The sequence below is a fragment of the Galeopterus variegatus genome, unplaced genomic scaffold (assembly GCF_000696425.1).
Source record: "Galeopterus variegatus unplaced genomic scaffold, G_variegatus-3.0.2 Scaffold2322, whole genome shotgun sequence".
Taxonomy (NCBI): Eukaryota; Metazoa; Chordata; class Mammalia; order Dermoptera; family Cynocephalidae; genus Galeopterus; species Galeopterus variegatus.
The window spans coordinates 243,726-266,076 of record NW_007728433.1 but is presented as its reverse complement, the minus strand read 5'-3'; the positions used below and the strand labels follow the sequence as shown (position 1 = coordinate 266,076).

At 35.8% G+C, this 22,351-nt stretch overlaps 1 protein-coding gene across 1 annotated transcript in view; it reads left to right on the top strand.

The window, feature by feature from the left end:
• Positions 1 to 3,683: 3,683 nt before the first annotated feature.
• Positions 3,684 to 22,351, top strand: part of FBXL4 (F-box and leucine-rich repeat protein 4) — a 48,680-nt gene continuing 30,012 nt past the window's right edge. The window contains exons 1-3 of the mRNA XM_008581311.1: positions 3,684 to 3,741; positions 4,583 to 5,166; positions 14,647 to 14,992. Of these exons, the coding sequence (XP_008579533.1) occupies positions 4,655 to 5,166; positions 14,647 to 14,992 (858 nt within the window). The 5' untranslated portion in view covers positions 3,684 to 3,741; positions 4,583 to 4,654. The remainder of the gene's footprint in view (positions 3,742 to 4,582; positions 5,167 to 14,646; positions 14,993 to 22,351) is intronic.

Below are 22,351 nucleotides of genomic sequence, written 5' to 3'. Positions count from 1 at the left end.
GAAAATAGAGTTGTATTATAATAAAATCATGTCATATAAAGCAAGTTGTTTCCTAAGGAGTATGAGAGTCTGAAGATTAAAAGTCGCAAGATAAAGTCTTAAGTTAAAATGGCTGTTATATATTTCTTGATTGTGCTAGTATAAAAAGTTTGATGTGTTGTGGAGAATTTCTCATCTCATAATCATTGTTGATAAGTGATTGGATTAAGCAACAAATACAATGATGACCACCCTATTTCTAATTCTGACTTCTTGTTAAATGGAAAACAATAGTTTTATATATTGAGAGTCTTTAAAATTAGTCTTTGAGTGATCTAGAAAAAAAATATATTTCTCTAAAGGTACGTTTTATAATCACCCTTTTGGACAAATTTAGTGTTTTGGACTAATATTTGTTTATTTGCAAAAGGTGGGAAAAATCGTTTTGTTTTTGAATCCCATTCTCCTCATAAAATAGAGGTATTGTATTTTTTGCACTTAGTTCATTGCCCTTTGGGATATTCATTGGTTATCACAAATTGCCTCCATTCCTTGGCAAAAGTCCAGACAGTGCTTCTCCATTGGTCGTTGTTACCCACGAGTCCTAAGACAATGACTCTATTCCCTTTTTCAGCTTCATTTCCCAGGGAAAAGTAGAGGGAGCTATCCTTTCTTCTCCATATGCTCTCCCCCACCCCTAAAACACTTTTATGGGTCATCTTAGTAGATTGGAAAGGAGTTTAGAATCAATGAAGGGTGTTAGCAATGGGTTTGCACATTTCCCTTTTTTATTTCTGACTAGCACTGCTGGAAAAAGAATAAATATATTTGCTTTTTCAGTGTACCATACAATGCTTTTCCATCTTTCAAAAATTTCTTTTGTCATTTTTTGCTTTATTTCACAAAAAATTAGCTCTAAGATTATTTTTATCCATAGTTGCAAAAAACCAAAAGCATCCATTTTACATTTCTATACTGAAGAAGTTTGAACATACAAATGTAACACATATTTATAGTTTATAACTCACTTTTACATATGTCACGTTAATGCAGAATTTTACTTAACCTTAACACAGCTTAAGAATATTGCCCAAATGACAATATTGCTACTTCTGATGTTTTCCTATAATCTACAATGGTAAAAGCTAGCTGGGAAACAGAAAGTTTGTGGCTTGGTATGTCAAACAGAATTTGACTTTCACAATTTGTCTTAATCTTCTTTTGCCAAGGATTACTGTGAGAGTTCACATGAATGATGCTATCTTATTTTGCAGATGTCTCTTCGTTTTATAAACTTTTACTTTCTGATAAACACAGTTTTATAAAGAAAGTGGAAGGAGCTTAGTTGAAACAACTTATAGACTGTGAAGTGAGAAGTGATGTCCAAAGATCATACAGTCAACTTGTCCATCCATCTTGGCAGATGGTTTTCTGTGCTTTCCTTGAATAGTTACAGGAGTAAAACATCCACAGTCTTCCAAATTAGATGATGTGTCAATTTAGTTGGATACTCGTTGTATGTTGTTCTTTATTTCCTAAATTTAATTTTTATAGTGTAACTTTATTTTGTTAATTCTTTTTCTTTTTAGAAAGAGAAGGATCAAGTAACTTTTTTGAAAAGTGACCCTTCTTAATTTACTTGGGGGCCTATTTTGAAATAAAGTATATATGGTAGAAGAAAGATCTGTACCCTTTCAAGTTTCTGTGTTAAGGATTTGAGATTTATATAGTTGTAAAATTTTTTGACAGATATATACTTCTGGCAGGTGAAATGTTTGAATAAAGAAGTGATATAACTAGGTAGTTATTTTCCCACATTTATAACGTGACCTATATACTTCACTTGATGTTAGGTGAATCTAGTTCATTGACTCATGATATATCCTAGGAACATGTGCTACAGAAACTATTTATTTTAATAAATGCTTTGTTACCCTTCTCCAGAAAAAGGTTTGTTCCAGTTGTTCTGTTTCTTGTTCTTGGGGTGCAAATTCCTCCATTTGATGAATCTACTGACTGTCCCTCACCACTGTTCATTTTTTGTTGTCTATGATTTTTTACTGTGATACATCTTTAATAAAGGTTTAGTCAGTTCTGTGTTGTGGAAGCATCCCAGCCTATAAGTTGCAAGGATTTTTCACATTTGCCCCTACAGGTCCTAAAGTTTTACCAGTTCAGGACTACTATATTTTTCATTTCTTGGCTTGGGGATGGGGTGGAATTCTAAACCATGAAGGCAGTGTAAATTTAGGCCCACACCCTATGCATGGTACATACGTAACAGGGTTCTGATTTCCTCTGGTGACTTTGCCCCTGATGCCTAAGTTGGTGTCATGCCTACTCCAGCTTCCTGATTGGTGAGCTAAGTTCTCGTAGTCCTGGTTCCATGGATAGGGTGATCCTTTCCGAGCTTTGCTTTTATGAAGGTCCTTCCAAATGTGATCTGTGTCTTGAAATAACTTCACTACGTGGGAGTTAGAGAGTCCCCTTGGTTCTAGGAGTCATGTTAGCTTCAGCTCTTGCCCTCTGCTCTTTGACTTTCCTCTTTGTTTCTCTCAACCTTGTATTCTCTGCACTTGTTTTAAGCTCAGCTCTATTTAATCTTTCACTGGTTATATTTTATCAAGCATTTCAGTGTGTTTGGATCTGGCTGGAATTGAGAGGCAGAGGGATGCCATTACATGACTTAAAATTATTTTAGACTCATAATATTTTTTTATTTGCTTATCACCTTTTTGTCAACATGTCACATATTTTGTGCCTGCTATATGTATTGAGTACTTTGAGAAATGAAGATCTTTGGCTACAGTCTCTTCAAGAAACTTACTCCTAATGTAGACCCCAGTGGAGCAAGGGAATATATCTGATACATATGCAGTGCCAGTAGGTGCCAGAACGTAAACCTATTAATATGGAGTAAAATGGTTGGGAAAGAAATTATAGAAGAATTAAGACTTAAAGTAAAATGTGAAGGGTAGTTAGAACTTGACTGCATTTACTGTGTTAGACAAGAAGAGATTGGTCCAGCTTGAAGAGAGCCTTGAAACACCAAACCAGGCAATTTAGATTGTGTCTTGTAGGTAAGAAAAGGTTTTTGAGTAGGAAGACATTTAATGCAAGTAATTTTTTGTAATCTTAGTGCTAAAGTTTTGTAAAGCTAGCGCATTGCTCTACTAAAGAAAAATTGTTATGTTCCCCTTCTTTTACTTAGGAGAATTTAAATTTCAGACTTTACAGGTACAAAAACAACTAGGTTTGATTTCCTGTTTGTATGGACAAGAGGTCAGCTACTCAATGAGGACAGGGGCCAGGCCTGTGTCATAGATGAGTGGAGCTGTGTGGGAAGAAGGGTGGCCACTGGGAGAACTTAGGCCTCTTGCAGTCCTCTTGGTTATTACTGGCTACAAACTAGATCAGATTTTTAAAAACACTGTTGGGCCCCAGTAAAATATGTCTGCAGGCATAGTTATAGGTTTGCAACCTCTGTATAGATAGGGATCATTATTATATCTTTATTACATTCTGTCATAAAATTTTAAAAATATTCAGAACTGTCCACAAAATTTAAAAAATTGTGACTTGTTTGATTTGAAAGTTCTGCGTCTCATATGTGACTTTTTATCTATAATAATCTTTTTTGGGATATTTGACTTCCTGAGGTGGAAATAAAAATATTTCCCAAAACTCTTATCTTACAGGTAAAAGAATGTCACATTTCAGTATATGAACCTGAAATCAGCATGCACATTTCAGGCCACATGGGTGAGTGCCAGTTTTTGCATTTTCTGTGTGTATCCTGTGACCGAATTCTACCTGGAGTAAGTGATTTCTAAGAGTTACTGGCAACAAATCAGATGCCAGCCAGCCATGGACTGCCCTAAAAAATAATGCTGAAAGTTATAAATTAAACACTGGTGATGTGTGATATGTAAGGCAGTTAATTTAGATGGTCTGGATTAACTGTCACCTCCAAAAAACTATATTCCCATAATATGAAATCTGTACATAGCATGTTTGGCATAGAGTACTAATTAATAGGAAATTATTTGTTAAAATGTGCAATAACAGCAATACCTAAGATTCTTTTGAATTTACAGGACCTCCAAAAAACTATATTCCCATAATATGAAATCTGTACATAGCATGTTTGGCATAGAGTAATAATTAATAGGAAATTATTTGTTAAAATGTGCAATAACAGCAATACCTAAGATTCTTTTGAATTTACAGCAGTATTTTAGTGTTTCACTATTTATTTTAAATAATTTTAATTTTAAAAGTTCAGGGACTTAGTATTTCTTGAATAATGGTTCTAATTTCGTGTAAGCTAGGGTTTTTTGGATTGTACATCTTCCATTGCTTTATAATACCTGTTTTGCTTCCCATATAGCATAAAGTTGTATACATTTACAATATGTATGTTTTTTTAAAATACATTTGATAAATTATTTATACCAGAGATTCACAGTTACAGTTTCAAACTTGTTTTTTCAAAGTTTTGTTCTGGGAAATTACATTGGGGATAAAGCCTGTTCATTACCTTATCCATGCATTTTTCTGCTTGCTTATATTATTTTACTTCACCAAGCCGTTCATTTTTTAGAACATTCTTCAAGGAGTTCACGCGTCTTACAGAGGACACCTGACCTTTTGAAGTGTCATAATTCACATCTAGATGTCACCAGTCTTTCCCATGTTAACAGTTCTGACTATGTTTTATTATATATGCCTTCGACGCCGAGCTAGGACAGCTGCAAGAGGAGAAATGATGGACAGCCATAGGACTATAGAATCAAATAGCCGGACTTCCTCTCTCAATGCAGAGGTGGTCCAATATGCCAAAGAAGTATTAGATTTCAGTTCCCATTATGGAGGTGAGAATAGTATGTCCTATACCATGTGGAATTTGGCAGGTGTACCAAGTGTATTCCCAAGTTCTGGTGACTTTACTCAGACAGCTGTGTTTCGAACCTATGGAACATGGTGGGATCAGTGTCCTAGTGCTTCTTTACCATTCAAGAGGACACCACCTAATTTTCAGAGCCAGGACTATGTGGAACTTACTTTTGAAGAACAGGTGTATCCTACAGCTATTCACATTCTGGAAACCTACCATCCTGGAGCAGTCATTAGAATTTTGGCTTGTTCTGCAAATCCCTATTCTCCAGGTCCACCAGCTGAAGTAAGGTAAGACTCATTTTTTAATGATCTAAGTTATATGGCTGAAAGGTTTTGTTTGTTTTAATATTGTAGGTCTTTTTTTTAATTGCAAGCACTCTCTTAAGTAATTTGAACAAATTTGATTTTGGAAATTTTCTTTGGTTTTTTGATAGGAAAGAGAGATTGTATAGATGAAGATTTAATGCATGCTTTATATCTGTAACACCTCACATTGTAATATTCATAGATCGTGATATTTGTATGTCATAGAATTTACCATAAATGAAAAGCACAATTTGAACTCTAGGGATATGGGCCAGTCTGAGGAGTTAGTAAGAAATATAACATCTAAGATATTTTAAAGAGGCGGCATGTTATTCCTTCTAAATACTTTGAACAACTTAAAATAGGCCTGCACAGTGATACTTTAGAGGAGGTCCTTATGGGATTAGCTTTAATGTTAGGTGGATGTTTTTATAACAAGCATATTCATTTAAAAATAAATGATGCTTTAAGTAATTCATGCATTCTCCCCACAAGCCTGTTTACATCATTAATTTGCATAGCAGCTCCTATCTCTTGTTTTTTATGGTTCAGCCTCCTGGTTTTTTAAATATAATTGAGTAGGTAATATAATCACATAGGTCAGTAATCTAAAAAGTACATAATGCAGTCTTTCACCTACCCTGTTTTCCATGTGCATAGGAACTATCCCTCCAAAGAAATCACTTTTATTGGCTTCCTTTGTATCTTTTCAGAGTTTCTTTGTGCAGATACAAGCAAGTACAAATATATTTTTATTTTCTTCATACACAAAAATAATTGTACTATTCACATTGTTGTGTACCTTGTTTGTTTCACATAGTATATATTGGAGCTTTTCATTAAGTACAAAGAGAGCTTCCACATTCTTTTCTACAGTTGCAAGTAATGCATAGTGTATTGGTACCCCAACTTATTAGCCAGTCCTCCATTGATGGGCACGTAATTGTTTCCAGTCTTTTGCTATTGTAAACATTAATGCAAGGAATAACTTTATCAAAGGCACTTCACAAGTGTGCAAATATATCTGTGGGATAAATTTCCCAGAAGGGGTGTTTGACCAAGGGTGTATGCATTTGTAATTCTAATATATAGTGCATAATTTCGCTCCATAGGGGCTGTACCTATTTATATTCCCACTAGCAATGTATGTGCATGCGTGTTTTGCCAGAGCCTTGCCCACAGAGTATCTTAATAAATTTCTATATTTTTGCAATTTAATAGGTTAAAAATGTTATCTCATGTTAATTTTGTTAAAATTTTTTATTATCCCTGAGCTGGAATACCTTGTCATATGTTTAAGAGCCATTTTTATTTCCTTTTCCTTGAATTATCTGATCCTGTTATTTACCTGTCTTTCTATTACTTGCTGCTCTTACCAGTTTTTAGATCTTTAGATCACTTTATTCATTCATTCATTAAATATTTTAGTGTCTGTCATGTGGTGAGCATTGCTCTAGGTATTGGGGATATGTCAGTGAATAATGAACAAAATAGACAAAAATCCCTGCCCTTGTGAGCTTATTCTAGCCTGAGAGCAGTTGGTAGGTACCTGTTCAACTGTGGGACTCCAGCTGCTAGTGGAGGAGGAGTGGGGGCAGGAATCAGCCAACACCTCTGTGGCACACTGCTTTCTTGATGTCTCTATACCCTCAAATTTAAGGGAACACCTCTATAGCCTACCAGGAGACAAATACAGAGTACACCTCATCTTAAGGTGGAGACTACAGGTATAATCTTTTACTTTCAGAACTACATTGACAATTCATGGTGAACAGTGTTACTAATGAATCATTTTTTTAAAACATATAAAACCAGCATTCCTTAATATACAGGAAATTTCCTCTCAGGAAAAAAAAAAGTATTTTCTTATGTGAAAATTGTTTTATTAGGACTCTGTCATTCTTTGTCTCTTTCCTACATAGTTATCCACTTTTTTCCTAAAAAGCTAAACAAATTTGGGGATGAGATCTATGAAACAGGTAATGCCTTTTCTCCAGTCTAAAACTTAATGGCTACCTAATTGATTTTGAATACAGATCATGCTCTTGGGGTCCTGAGAGTTATCTGTGATTGTGATTAAAGTTAAAAACTTTATTTATAGACGTTTCTCAGATTTTGTTTTACTGATTTTTAGCTTTATCCCACAGAAAACACATCAAATTTTAAGACAAAAAGAATCCGACCAATATATATTATTACATTATAAGAAAAGGCCTTTTAAAATTTTACTGATTATGAAATCAAAAGATGTTTCAGTGTAAAAAAAAATTGTTAGAAAATATAAAAAAAGGAATATATACTTTTTAAAAAACCTATAATTCTTCTGCCCAGTTTCAGTAACTGTTAACATTTTGGTCGATTTCTTTAGACAATCAGAAACGTTTATTTAATACCCTGTCTGCCGTTTCACTGCTGGGAACAAAATAGAGAGCGAGACACAGGTGGCTCTTGTTCTTTGAGCTTACAGTTACAGGCCAGCCTGGAAGAGGACCACAAGATTGTAGGGAACATGCATTGTCAGAGGGGAGAAACTAATCTATGGGGCTCAGAGAAGGCTTCTCTGAGGAATGAGGGTTGAGTGTGGCTCCAGTATAGACAGGAAAGGTAGAGAGAGAACAGCACATTCAAAGTGAGATCATGAGATGAGATCATGGTGTTTGAGGAAGTGGGGGAAGTCCAAGAGTGTAGAGAAAAAGCTGTTGGAGGCTGAACACGTGGGAATGACATTCTTAAGATCTAAACTAGTGGTTTCTAGACTTCGGGATTTCATAGATATCTTGGACCGAGCTTCTTAGATGCAGACCTTGAGATGACTATTCCTATGCAATTATTATGGAAGTGCTCCAGGAGAAACTGGTAATGTGGTGGGGAAAGCATGGTAGGGAAGGGGAAAAAGTCAAGCAAGGGTGCGACTTCCTGTGAAGTCCCAGTCACTAGGGCTCTTACACTCATGCACCACAGTCTTTGGCTGTGGACTGGAGGGTTAGGAAGGGGACTGAAAATCTTTCAGGCACATGCTACTCTCTGGATGAAGAGGCTCCAGGAGCCCAAGGTAGTTCTGTGAAGAAAGTTGCAGGTGTAAGCCCTTACAGGCAAAGCAAGCCCATCTGGAGGATGGGCACACAGAACTGACCAGGGGATCTGAATGGAGCACAGGTGGGAGGAGTCAGCTTCAATAACCCAGTAAGCATAATAATGATTATAAAAATTAGGGAACTCGTTAGAGTTGTCAGATTATTTACTTTGCTGAGTAAGCATACATTAAAAGATCTGGAATAAGACAAGGATGCCCACTCTTCCCACTCTTGTTCAGCATAGTACTGGAAGTTCTAGCCAGCACAGTAAGGCAAGAGAAAGCAATAAAGGGCATCCAAATTGGGAAGGAAAAGTCAGACTATCCCTATTTGCAGATGACATGATCATATACATCGAAAACCCTAAAAACTCCACCAAAAAATTACTAGAACTAAGAAATGAATTCAGTATAGTGACAGGACACAAAATCAACACACAAAAATCAATAGCTTTACTATATGCCAATAATGAAATAGCTGAAGAAGAAATTTAAGTAATCTCATTCACAGTAACTAGCAAAAAAATGAAATACCTAGGAGTAAATTTAACCAAGGAGGTGAAAGAGCTGTACAGTGAAAACTATAAAACACTAGTGAAAAACATTGAAGAGGGCACAAATAAATGAACAGATATCCTATGTTCATGGTTTGGAAGAATTAGCATCATCAAAATGTCCATATTACCCAAAGCAATATACACATTCAATGTAATCTCTATCAAAATACCAATGACATTCTTCACAAAAATAGAAAAAAATGAATAAAGTTTGTATGGAGCCACAGAAGACCCCATATAGGTAAAGCAGTCTTGAACAAAAAGAATAAAGTTGGAGACATCACAGTCTTTTCAATAAATGGTGCTGGGAAAACTGGATATCCACATGCAGAAGATTGACACCAGGTCCCTCTCTCTCACCACACACAAAAATCAACTCAAAATGGAGTAAATACCTAAATTTAAGACCTGAAACCCTGAAACTACTAGAAGAAAACATAGGGGAAACACTACATGAAATGGGAGTGGGCAGTGCTTTTTTGAACAAGACCACAAAGGCACAGACAACTTAAAGCAAAAATACACAAATGGGACTACATCAAACTAAACAGCTTCTGCACAGGAAGGGACACAATCAACAAAGTGAAGAGACAACCTACAGAATGGGAGAGAGTGTTTGCAAACTACACATCAGACAAGAGACTAATATCCTGAAAATATAAGGGAGTCAACTCAACAGCAAAAATGAAATAACGCAATTAAAAAATAGGCAAAGGATCTGAATAGACATTTCTCAAAAGATAAGACAAGAGACTAATATCCTGAAAATATAAGGGAGTCAACTCAACAGCAAAAATGAAATAACACAATTAAAAAATAGGCAAAGGATCTGAATAGACATTTCTCAAAAGATGACATACAAATGGCCAAAAAATAGATGAAAAAAATGTTCAGAATCACTAATCATCAAGGAAATGTAAATTAAAACCACACCAAGATAGCATCTCACAAGCAACGATTTCACAAAGTTGTCATTGTCTGGTCCCCTTGACACTGTGGGCCAAGAAACATGATTTTGTCATTTAAGTTGGAGTTGACCAGGCCCTTCACTAGTTTTTTTTTTTTTTTTTTTTTTTTCCCAAAGCGGAATGCCAGTTTGTTGGTTTCAAGTTAGAGATGGGCTTGTAGGCAGAGAGTGAGTAGGTACATCTATCAGAATACTTGTTTCTTTTATTCCTGTTTGTTTTCCTACAGTATCTGTATTAGTCAGGGTTCTCCAGAAAGACAGAATCAATAGGATATGTTATGAATATCTGAGAGGGGATTTATTAGGGGAATTAGCTAATGAGATTATGAAGAAAAGTCCTATAATAGGCCATCTGCAAACTGAATTCTGGTTGCATGGCTCACTCCAAGTCCGAAGGCCTCAAAACCAGGGAAGCCGATGGTGTTCTTGTTGTAAGTCCTGGAACCCAAAAGCTGAAGAGTCTCGGGTTCTGATGTCAATGGACAGGAGAGAAGAGAGTATCCCAGCTCCAGCAGATAGATTCACTTTTTTTCTGTTTTTTGTTCTCTCCAGGCCCCGAGCGGATTGGATGGTTCCCACCCACGTTGAGGGTGGGTCTTTCCCACCCATTCCTCTCAGACTCTCATGCTAATCTCTGCGGAAACACACACGTATAAAGATAGCTTTACCAGGTTTCTCGGCATTCCTTAATCTAATCAAGTTTACACCTAGAATTAACTTTCACATTATCCCTTTACTTTCACCCAGTAAAATTTAACAGGGATGGCAGGAGAACTTTGTTTACACTGGCTACTAAGATATGCTTACTATGAGAATTTTTGGTTACAGGGAAGCTTTCTGCACCCGTGTGCCTGACTTCAAACCTGAATACAAGTTAGAAAACTTGTTTTCTCTTGTTTTCATTAATGAAACATCTCTCTTCCTTTTTTGTCTACCTGGTGTTTCTTGGTTGCCTAAAGAGAATTTCTCTGTGGTGTAAAAGCAGGTCAGCAGTCAGACAGAGTGGTCTGTTTATGGTTTCTGAGCATTGGACACATAGTAGGCATTCAGTACAATTAACATTTAAACACAAATTTAATGTACAAAATTACAGCTAGATAGGAAAAATAAGTTATAATGGTCTATGGTAGTGCTAGGTGTCTAACAGTAATTTATTGTATGTTTTCAAATGATTAGAAGAGAGGAGCTCGGGCCGGCCCGGTGGCGCACTGGATAGTGCGCCGCTTGGGAAGCGTGGTGGCGCTCCCGCCGAGGGTTCGGATCCCACATACAGACCGGTTCCCGCTCACTGGCTGAGTGAGGCGTGGGAGCAGCGCCGAGGGTTGCAATCCCGTTGCCGGTCCCCGGTCCAGTACGGGGGCAACACTGAGGGTTGCGATCCCTTGCCGGACACGGAAAAAAAAAAAAAAAAAGAAGAAGAGAAGAGCTCAAATGATCTCATTACAAAGAAATGATAAATTTTTGCAATGATGGGTATGCTAATTACCCTGAGTTGATCATCACACATTGTATGTATGTATTGAAATATAACTGCGTACCCTATTAGTATGTACAAGTATTATGTGTCAATTAAGAATTTTTTAAAAAATTAAAAATAAAGCTTCATCTAAAAAAATTCACTGTGATGCAGATATCATAAAATCAATTTGTAGTGGTCTTGTAGTTAATGTTAACTTAATTCTAGTGTCCACAGACCTATAAAATAATTTCTATCTTTTTATCATTTTTCCTTGTTACTTTTTAGATTATCAGGAAAAAATAAAATAAAATAATGATTTACTTGGAAATTTTTTATATTTAGACATTTAAAAATTTTTGTAAAAACTTATAATATCCTGATATTCTTCTTTAGGTATGCTATCATTTCTACAACTTCTGATATATGAGTAACTAAATATATAATATTCATGCAATATAGAAGTCAGAAGAAAAAATGATGTTAAAATAGCATTAATCCTGATATGTTTAAGCATACTAGAAATGTTAAGGAACTCAGTTTAAATCATCATCTTAACCTTGTCTATTTTGCATATTCTGCAAGGTAGAAAGGACTTTAGTAGGTTAATACATTATTAAAATGGAATATTTATGCTCTAATCAATTCATTTCTTTAAGCTTATATTTGTAATTTTATAATTTAATTTACATTATACAGGTAATGCATTTCAAACTATATATGAAGAACATGTACTGTCTACTTTTTTACTTATTGCAAAGCACCTGGCAGAGGTGGTTTCCATACAGTATTACTTTTTCAGTGGGTGTTAAGCCTCTCAAAACCCCTCGCAGAAGCTACGTGGTAAAATAGACTGGTTTATTCCACATATACTGTGAACCAGTATAGGCAGTTATTTCATAGGGTCCCGAGTGGTCTTTGTTTTTTGGACATGAGATGTTCCTCCAACATCATCTGGTGTCATTTTGCAGCAGCAACAAAAGGCTGAGTAAAACCAGTTTGTCATACATTCCACAGTTTCCCTCGTGATTCTTGGCCATTCAAAATCAGGTATGCATTTTCCCACAAACACTGTTTTAGTTTACTTCTGTTCTCCTGTACCTATATGACTTACTCTATTTAACTGTATAGATTTGTGTTAGAGTGTTCAAATCAATTCCATTGTTAGGGAGCCGTGAGATTTTTGTGGGTAATCTCTAGGGGCACTTCTTAGGTCTAGTTGGCACTCCCAAGTTTATTTTTCTGCTTCATCACAGGAAGAAATGCCCAGCCTGCTTTCCTTTCCTTTCTGAACCTACTGTGACCTGCTCTGTTCCTTGGAGCTCTTCTTCTGCCTCCCAAGATTGGTTATAGAAGTGTGACTAATCTCTCCATTCCTACCTTCATGTTGTCTCTGAATACAAATGCTCACAACCTCTTTATGTTTAATGGGTTTTATTTCTAATTTTCAGGAGAGAATCAGCAAACATAACAAATATAGGATGATTACAAAGGTTCTAGAAACTGTAAGCAGTCCTACTGTTATAGTTCCCTATTCTGTGGTTCCTGATTCCATTGGTGATATGTTTGCTAGAATTCCTGTTCAACTTGTGCCTTCTGCTTTTATTCCTGAAGGTAGAAATTACCATACTTTCCCTTCTCCATTCTGAGATTGGGGCTCTTTGCCCTTTTTTGGCCTAAAGACCATTTAGGGTACTTATATGTTGATGGCTTCTATAGTTTTGGCTCAGATTTCTCCTCTGAATTTCACACTCTTTTGTCTATTTCCATTTCTATATGCCTTGCCATGGTTAATCAGTTTTTACTTAGATCTCAGTAGGTCGTTGGGCCAAGGAAATGAATTGACAATTTATTGGGGGAAAAGACCTTGTATGATTAATGAATATATAAAAACATTTTAAGTATTATTAGTAATCAGTGGATTTTAAATTATATCATAAAGAAATATTGTTCACTATTAAATTAGAGATTATTTGAAAAAACTTGATAATGCTTTCAGTGGTTATTCTTATATGCTGTTGGCATAAGATTTTTGTAATCAGTTTAGAATATATATTGAGAGACTTAAAAATATTCGTATTTTTTGACATAAAATCTTTATTAAAATATGTTGCTAGCCAAAGTAAATAATTAGAAATACAGTAAAGATATTTTGAAGTATTTTTATCTGTTTCTAATTTTCACTGCTATCTTAGAAAAAATATTAGAGAAAGTTAATTTTGACATATATGAGAGAATTAAGTACCTGATGATACTGTTATGAAGAATCTTTAAATAATTTTGGAAAATAATTTTATGAGAAGACAAATGGAGGTGGAATATGAGTTAGGCGTTGAAGTGCATTTCATTGGAGGAAGATAACATGAATAAAGACACAAAGGTGTTTATTAGGAAATAAGTTTATTTTGTGGAAATAAGTTTATTGTATCGAAAGTAATGACTAATTGGCTGGGAAGTGGTGATTCATTTGGAGGGATAGGAGAGAATATTATTCATCTGTTCCATGCTAGATACTGTTGCAGTACCCTAGAGGTACTGAGGATACGAGGATGACTAAAGATGACAAAAATGGAATTTCCAAAAATGGAAAAGGGCGAGCAATTTCCTGAAAAATGTAACAAAACTTAATGACTGGATAAATGAGAGAGAAAATTAAAGATAACGTGAAAGTTTTGAGTTTGTATGAGGCCAATAACAGAAATGGAAAAGCTGGAGAAGGAGACCTTTGTACGGCAGGATGATCAGTTTAGTTTCTGCAGTTGGCTTAGGACGTGCACACAGGAGAGTTTGTGGAAAAATAGAGTTAAAAGATAATACAAAGCTTTCCATGAACTTTTTGAGGACCCCACATATTTTAGTTTTTAAACTGACAATGTGAAATCTGCAAAAAAACTTTTTTGTTACTTAAAAAATAATTTAAATAATAAGGTCTATGTGTTGGCAAAATAGAATAATTTAATCAGGCCCCCTCACCTTAGGTCTGGTTGGGGGTGGTGCAGTGCATTCTTTGTAAATGAGATGAGTTGTGTGAGGGTGGAGGTAGTGCACATGGGTGGCTGGCATCTACTGCCTCAGGTGTCTGCCCCACATGGGCATGCTCTCCATCCTATGGCTCCAAGGACCTCTTTGCCAGTTCCCTAGCTCATAGACCTGCATGTGAAGGGTTTGTGACTCAGTCTGTGAACGGGCTTGAGGGGTCTGTGAGCACCAGACCCAGCCCTAGCTTGACACTATGGTATTTAGTTTTTTAAAGCTTTTCATATCCCGGAAACAGTACTTGTGTTTGATTTTAATCAACTTATTTGATGACTTTGTTTTACCCTGTAACATTGGGCATGGGGCCATAACTTTAAGGTACTGGTAGATCTCATTCTAAACTGTATTATAGGGAAGTTTCTTTCTTTGGCAGATGGGAGATTCTGTGGTCAGAAAGACTTACGAAGGTGAATGCTTCCCAGGCTCGCCAGTTTAAACCTTGTATTAAGCAGATAAATTTTCCCACAAATCTTATACGACTGGAAGTAAATAGTTCTCTTCTGGATTATTACACTGAATTAGATGCAGTTGTGCTACATGGTATGAAGGACAAGCCAATGCTTTCTCTCAGTACTTCACTTATTGACATGAACGATCTAGAAGAAGATGACTATGAAGAAAATGATGGTTGTGGAATGGACAATCTTAACCAAAATTTTAGCAATGCTGCCCTCAGGGAAGGGTCAAATAATGGATATTTTGATAAACTACCCTGTGAGGTAAGCCAAAAATATTCAGTAGCAATATTGGACGTGATCCTATAGATTTTTAAATGTTTAGATATTAATGTTTATTTTGCTAGATATCAGAGGAATAGAGCATTGGTAAGGTGTACGTAATCTGATATGTTGTGTATTTTGATTTGGGAAAAACTAGACAAAATTATGTTAGCCCATTTCTTTGCTTTTGTTTTGGATAGACTTTAGTGATTGTAGATAAGCTGTTAAATATGATATATATTATGTCACTAATTAACATAACCAAATACATAAACCAATAATAAATTAAACTCTAATTCATAATTATGCAAGGAAGTATGGGCAATATGTGCTTAACTTTATACCAGCTATTTTAAAGATGATTTGCTGTTAAAAAAGTATTGCTAAGATTGTGAGATGAAAGCTTATTCCATATAATAATCCACAGTTTCTCTAAGTGTCATTTGTTCTTCTGTGCTAACTCTATTCTACATTCTTCTAACTATAATTTTTGGTATAGGCAGATACAGAATGCCTTTACCTGGAAATACTTTTTCTGCGTCTAGTGTGAAGTCTTATTTTCAGTGTTTTTCAACAGGGGCACTTCTGTAGTATATTTAACATCACTGTTTCCCAGGTGTGAGATGCCAGTAACATTCCACAGCCATGTGACACCAGAACCTCTCCCCACTTGTTTCCAAATATCCTCTGGAGGTGGAAGTAGGGCCAGGCATATATTATTATTATTTTTTCTGTGAAACATTTATTTCCTTTGAAACCTCCAGTAATGTGGCAGAGAAATCTCAAGGCAGGGATGGGGAAGAAAAAAACAGACAATAAGGAATAATAATAAAAAGTCAAATGAAACAAATGAACATATAAAAGAAAATCCTGCTGCTATCTTCGGCCATCAGATAGAACAATAACTTCAAATTAAATAGATTTGTTTTACAGAAATCCTTAAAAAATAACAGAAAACAAAATCAAAAATCATAATTTACACTTGTCAATGTACATGATTAAGTCCTCAGAATGATTCAAATGATCTGAAGATATGAGGAGACACTAAAATAAATAAATAAATAAGCGTTCCAGGTTAGGGTGTGAGGACAAAGGTGGGGGTGGGGGATGGGGGTGCCCTCCAGAAAAGGGGATCAGGGAAGGAGAGACAACACAGTAGTTGGCCAGGGCTGAGGATGGCTGCTGGTCAGGCTCAAGGGCCAGCCATTTCTGTCTCCTGCTGAAAACTGCTGTGTGTGGTTAAAAATAATATAACCAATTTTCTTTTAAGAAAGATTTATAGATTCAAATTTTAACCAAATTAGATTATCCCCCTTTTAAATTGATGAGTATTTCAGACTTAATTCTAATAACACAGGTAGCTTAACTTGTGTGGAACGATAAGATGGTCTCTTGAATGCCTGACGATCACAATAACTGTAATGCTTGCACAACAGTTTATGGTTAAAACGCTATGGAACATCCTGTGAAGTAGCTAAAGTTGCCACATAAAGATACATTTAAGGGTCCAGGGTAATTCAGTCAGTAAGCCATAGGACCAGGATCCCAGCCAGGTCTTCTGGGTCTTGTCTCGTGTTACAAAAAGGAAGCTTCACAGATTGGACAAGACTGTCTGGTTCTTAATGGGAGGAGGGAGGAAAGATGAAGGAAGAGTGGAGTTAGTGAGAGAGGAGATTGAGATATTGATAGTGTTGTTCCTCAGGGCTCTGAGGAGGATCTGTCCTGGCAGCAGTGGAAGCAGTTCATCTGAAGGAGAGTGAATCACCATTTCTTAAAACTATAAAATAGAAATTTAAATTCAAATATATTTTTAAAAGTCTATTGAATTTTATCCAGGCCTGATAAAATGCTAGACACATAGCATTCAAATGAATGGCAGAGGGGAGAGAATGTGCAAAGGCAAAAAGAAGTGAAACCATGTGACCTATTTGGGAACTCCAGTGTTTCAGTATGGCCAGAACACATGACTTGATAGGGGAAGCTGGAAGAGATGAAATGGGATGGAGCCTCGGGGCTGCCTCAGTGCACAACACCACTCACGGAGATGACAGTGAGTGGGACACCCTAGCCTTGGCAGTGCATGGTCTCCTCTGCCACATCATAGAGGGCTTTCTGGATTTTACCAAGTGGTTTGCATTTTATCCCTTAAGCCAGTGGTTTTCAGGGTGCTGTGTTTCTCCAGTGTACAGCAAAGTTAGTTGGGGGTAGAGGAGTTACAGATACTTTAGACTTTGTAAATAATTTACTTTTGCTAAAAAAATTAGAGCGGATATTCAAGATCATAGCTATAATAATTTCACAGTGACTTTCTTGTGTTCTTCATTTACTCTTTTGGAGTGGGAAAGAGAGATGTGGAATCATAGCTAATATTCCAGAAATTATCCATAATATGCAGGTATTTTTGCATATGCTTTGGCCGCCAATTAAAATAATTGCTCAGGTGTTTTAGTCTCACGTGAATTTTGACTTTCATATGTGCCATGGCATAAAACAGATTGTGAATCTTTTCTGTAGGCAGTAGGGGAACATTGAAGGTTTTATTTTATTTAATTTTAATTTATTTACTTAAGAAGAGAGTAACAAAATGAGATTTCTGTTTTAGATTACACTGGTGGTAAATGAAGAATAGAACAGCAGGTGGTGGGAGGCAGAGATACCAGTGAAGAAGTTATTGGAATAATTGAGGCAAGAAATGATGAAGCCTTGGAAATTGAAATGGTGGAGAGGAGATGAGGTGGGAGGAGTATTCCAGAGATTCAGAAGGTAGTAATCAAAAATAATTAGTGTATGTGAAGGTGAAGCAAAACATCAGAGGGACTTTTAGGTTTCAGGTTGGAATGACTCAGTGGATCGATATTCCATTAATCATAAAACTGTGGGTGAAGGTGGTAAGGGGACACTGACTTTGAGGTGCCTGTGGTTCATCTAAGCAGACTTGTCTGGTTGAGGACAGTTGGCTGTTGCTATTTGAGTTTGAAACAAAGTCTGAGTTTACATTTGAGTAAGTCTGCTCTAAAGTGGAGAGAGGCACCACCATGGTCGATGAAGCTGACCAGTGAAACTCTGTAGTATGTGAATAAAGGGCCAAGAATAGAATTCTGGGAATACTAACATCTAAGAATCCCAAAGAGTAAGATAAATCAGAAAAGGGACTTGGGACAAAGATGACAGAGACTTAAAACCAAAGCATTAGCAAGCTAAAAAGGTACAGAAACCATAAAAAGATGTAGTCAACCACATTGCTGCAGAAGGTTAATTTACAAGTGCCTTATGGTTTTGGTCACTGAGAGATCTTTGATAAGACTTTATCGTGATCAGTTCAATGGAGCCATTACTGCAGAGTGAGGAATGAGAAAACCCTACCATATTTGGCGAAGGCATCAAGGAGAAGCAGCAGCAGAGACAAAAAGTGTTTAATCTCTGGGTATAAGCAGAAAAATACTTCTGTTAAGGTATCTAATTATGGGCTGTAACATGGAAAGAGCATTAACCAGTAATAGAATGACAGTTGACATCCTGGCTAATATGCCACTCCTTTGTATCATACTCAAAAAAGAGCATATCAAAATGAGGGAGAGTATGAAATTACTATAGCTGTGATCTGCTCTAACTTAACTTTTGAAGGGGAAGAGATAAGGGTAAGTGGTGGAGGATGCAGGAGAGCAGGAAGGTCGGGAGAGATTTCAGTGTGTCTATATGCTGAAGGGAAGGAGCCGGTAGAGAAAGAAAGCTTCAAGAGTTTAAACCCTATATGCAGAGGGTTTAATCAACAAAACAAGGTCCTGTAGAAGAAACCAGAAGATAGAATTGGTAGTCCTAGAGGGACGTTAGCCATTGATGGAAGAAGAGTACCACGTGAAGAGTTAATGCTGCAAAACACTGAATGACCTCAAAGTGGGTGCAAAGAGAAACTCTTAAAAAAAGTTACTCTGAAGGTAACCCATATTATTAAAGGGGAAAAAAGCACATTTATTTTTATTTATTTATTTATTTTTCTTTTTTGTCTTTTTTCGTGACCGGCAATGGATCGCAACCCTCAGTGTCGCACCCGTACCAGACCAGGACCAGCAACGGGATCGCAACCCTCGGTGCTGCGCCCGCACTTCGCTCAGCCAGTGAGCGGCCGGTCTGTATGTGGGATCCGAACCCTCGGCGGGAGCGCCACCGTGCTCCCAAGTGGCGCACTGTAGCAGTGTGCCACCGGGCCGGCCCAAAAAAGCACATTTAAATATGTCAAATAATGTGATGTGTCTTTAGTTGAAAATAATCATGCTATGAGTGGAATGAGTTCTGAGGGCAGATAGATCACCTTTGTTTTGGGAGTTCTCCCCAACACATCACGTCCTATATTCATGGGGTTATCCAGTGGTACATTATACTAGGAGCCCCCATATAAAAACATGTTTTGATAGATACTAGATATGTACTAGATAATTGATGATTAATGGGTATAATCCCGTAGGCCTAAAAGCTGCTATCTTTTATTAAATCAAAATCCAAAAGTACTTTTTCACAAGGTATGGCTTTGGTGACTTCATTATTCTTTTTCTATTTTGATATTTACTTAAAATGTAATATTAAGTGTCAGAATGTTTTTATACAATATACACCTTTTAATATGGTGACTTATTTTGGAACCATGGCAGAATTGCTGGGAGTTATTTAAATTATCTGCAAAAAGTAAATTATTTATCTTCTGATACGGGATGTTTCTTTGCACTAACTGCTTAAAAATTCTACTGAAATAACTTTTGATTATTGTAATTAAAACAACAAAATTTTAATTAATTCTACAAATTTTAAAGTCCTACTGTTTCCAAAATCAGATGATTTCATAGGTTCTTTCAAACAAAAACAGACAATTCCTATATTATTTAAACTCTTTCATAACATAAAAAAAGTTTTCAACTTTTTTATGAAGCCAGTATAACACTGATTAAGACAGCATACAAAAACTACAGACCAATTTTATTTATGCAAACAGCTTAAATAAAATAATGGCAAGTAGAATTATTTTAAAAGGATAATACAACAAAATCATTCAGGATTTATTACTGAAATTCAAGGGTGTTTTGATATTAGAGAATCTTAAAATAATATCATGGTACTAGGTCAAAAAGAGAAAAATCCTATAATCATCTCAGTCATTGTGCAGAGCCAGGTAACAAATGACAGCCAGATAGATATCCAAATTTTTACCTATTTCTTTTAAAAATAAATACTTGTTAAGCTATCTACTAATTGTCTTCTACTGAATATCATAAACCAAAAGCTTATCTCATATTTAATTATAAAACACTAGAAATGCATTGTCCCATATGGTAGCCACTAACCATATGTACTATTGAGCACTTGAAACATGGCTAGTCTAAACTGAGATGTGCTGAAAGTGTAACAAACACACAGGATTTCAAAGACTTAGTATGAAACAAGAATGTAAAATATCTCAGTAATACTTTTTACATTGATTACGTGTTGACATGACAGTTTTTTAACGTATTGCAGAAACCAAAACTAATTTCACTCGTTTCTTTTTACTTTTTTAAGTGTAGCTACTAAAAAATTAAAAATTGCGTATGTGTTTCACAAATTACACATGTGGCTCACATTCAAATTTAGGTCAGGAAAAAGAAAACAATGTTATTTAATATTGTTCTGGAAGTACTGGCCAATACTAGTAGATGTGAGAAAGAATTAAAAGGCACAGCTTTTGGAAAGGAGGCTGTAAAATCACTATCATTTGCGGACAATATGATTACATATAAGAATACGCAGGATAATAGACTGAAAACTATTAAGAACAATAAGTAAGTTGGCAGGTTACAAAGTTAATAGACAAAAGTCAATAGCTTTAAGAACTCTAGGAACATAAAAGTTCATTAAATGATAAATCATACCATGCCCTTGAGAAGGAAGAAACAATAAAGTCAGAGTGTCAGTTTTCCTTAAAGTCGTCTATGTATTTAATGAAGTCATAATCAAAATACAAACAGAATTTTTTTTAATTGAAAAGTTTATCTAAAAAAATAAAATGAAAATGCTCAGGAAAAGTTTGGACAAGGAGGAAGGGCATTAGTCCTTATTATCATTTGCAACCCAACAATCCAATGCATTCCAGCACACACACTTTTAAAAATCTAGAACACAACTAATTTATTTCACCTAGAGGGGTATTGTGGGAGAAATAATGGATAGATAAATGGAACAGAATGGAGTCCAGGAACAGAGCAAGAGGAAAGAAGGAAACATACGGGAAACTCCCTTGGCAAAAGGTTAAATTTCTATAGTTAAAACAAAAAAGGGCTGCAAATAAAAAGTCTCATCTTTTTTTTCTTTTTTTGCCTTTCAGAATGACAAAACTTAAAGTTTGATACCAGTGCTATCTAGGATGTAGGTGAATGGGTACTTATATATAGTTTGTGGATATATAAATTGATGTGAACATTCTGAAAGGCAATTTTGCACTTAAATCAAAACTTTTAAATACATGTAATTTGCCCTAAGGATATATTTGCAAAGTTTGCCAAGATGAACATACTCACATAAAGACAATAATAAATAATAAATAAAGACAATGATATTGCATGATTTGCAAGAGGAAAAACAGGAAATAATGAGAAACTAGTTGAGTTATGATGTTACATCTACGAAATTGAATGAGGTGGGTCTGTGTGTGCAGATATAGAAATATCTATAGGATATATCTTTAAGAAAAGCAAAGTGCTGGACATTGTATATTAGTATCATTCTTTTAGTCCAAATCTACAAGTATAATTTCATACACATTTATCTGGAAGAGATCAGAAAAACTGTTAACAATGTTTATTTCGGGGAGATTTAGAAATGAGGGTGGAAAGGGAGAAACTTCTCATTTTGTATCTTTCTTCAGTGTTTGGTCTTTCTAATTTTTTACCTGGATTTTTTTTGTTTTTTTGGTATAATATTTTACATTTCAGCAGAGTTATCTGGATGATGAGATTTGTTAAAGAAATAATTATTCAGTCGCAATACATATAGGAACCATTGCCATGGGATTTTGCAGTGGGGGATAGAGATTGGCCTCAACTCCTAATACAGTATGGGGAAGTGGGAATTTATAGCCAAGGAGCAGGTTGGTGGTCCATGGATGGAAAATTACTAAGAGGAAACATCAAAGTAAGGGGGATTCTGGATAAACCAACGTAACATGATTCTTGCTGAAGACAGGTGATCAGACATTCATTACCTGGGGGGTGGTAGAGAGGAAAAGTGTTCTTTCTAAACTGACTTAACAGGGATCTGTGCTAAAACTGAATTTGGTCAAACAGAGAATCTTTGTCAGCTTTTGGACTACTTTTTAAAATTTCCTTATATTTCCCT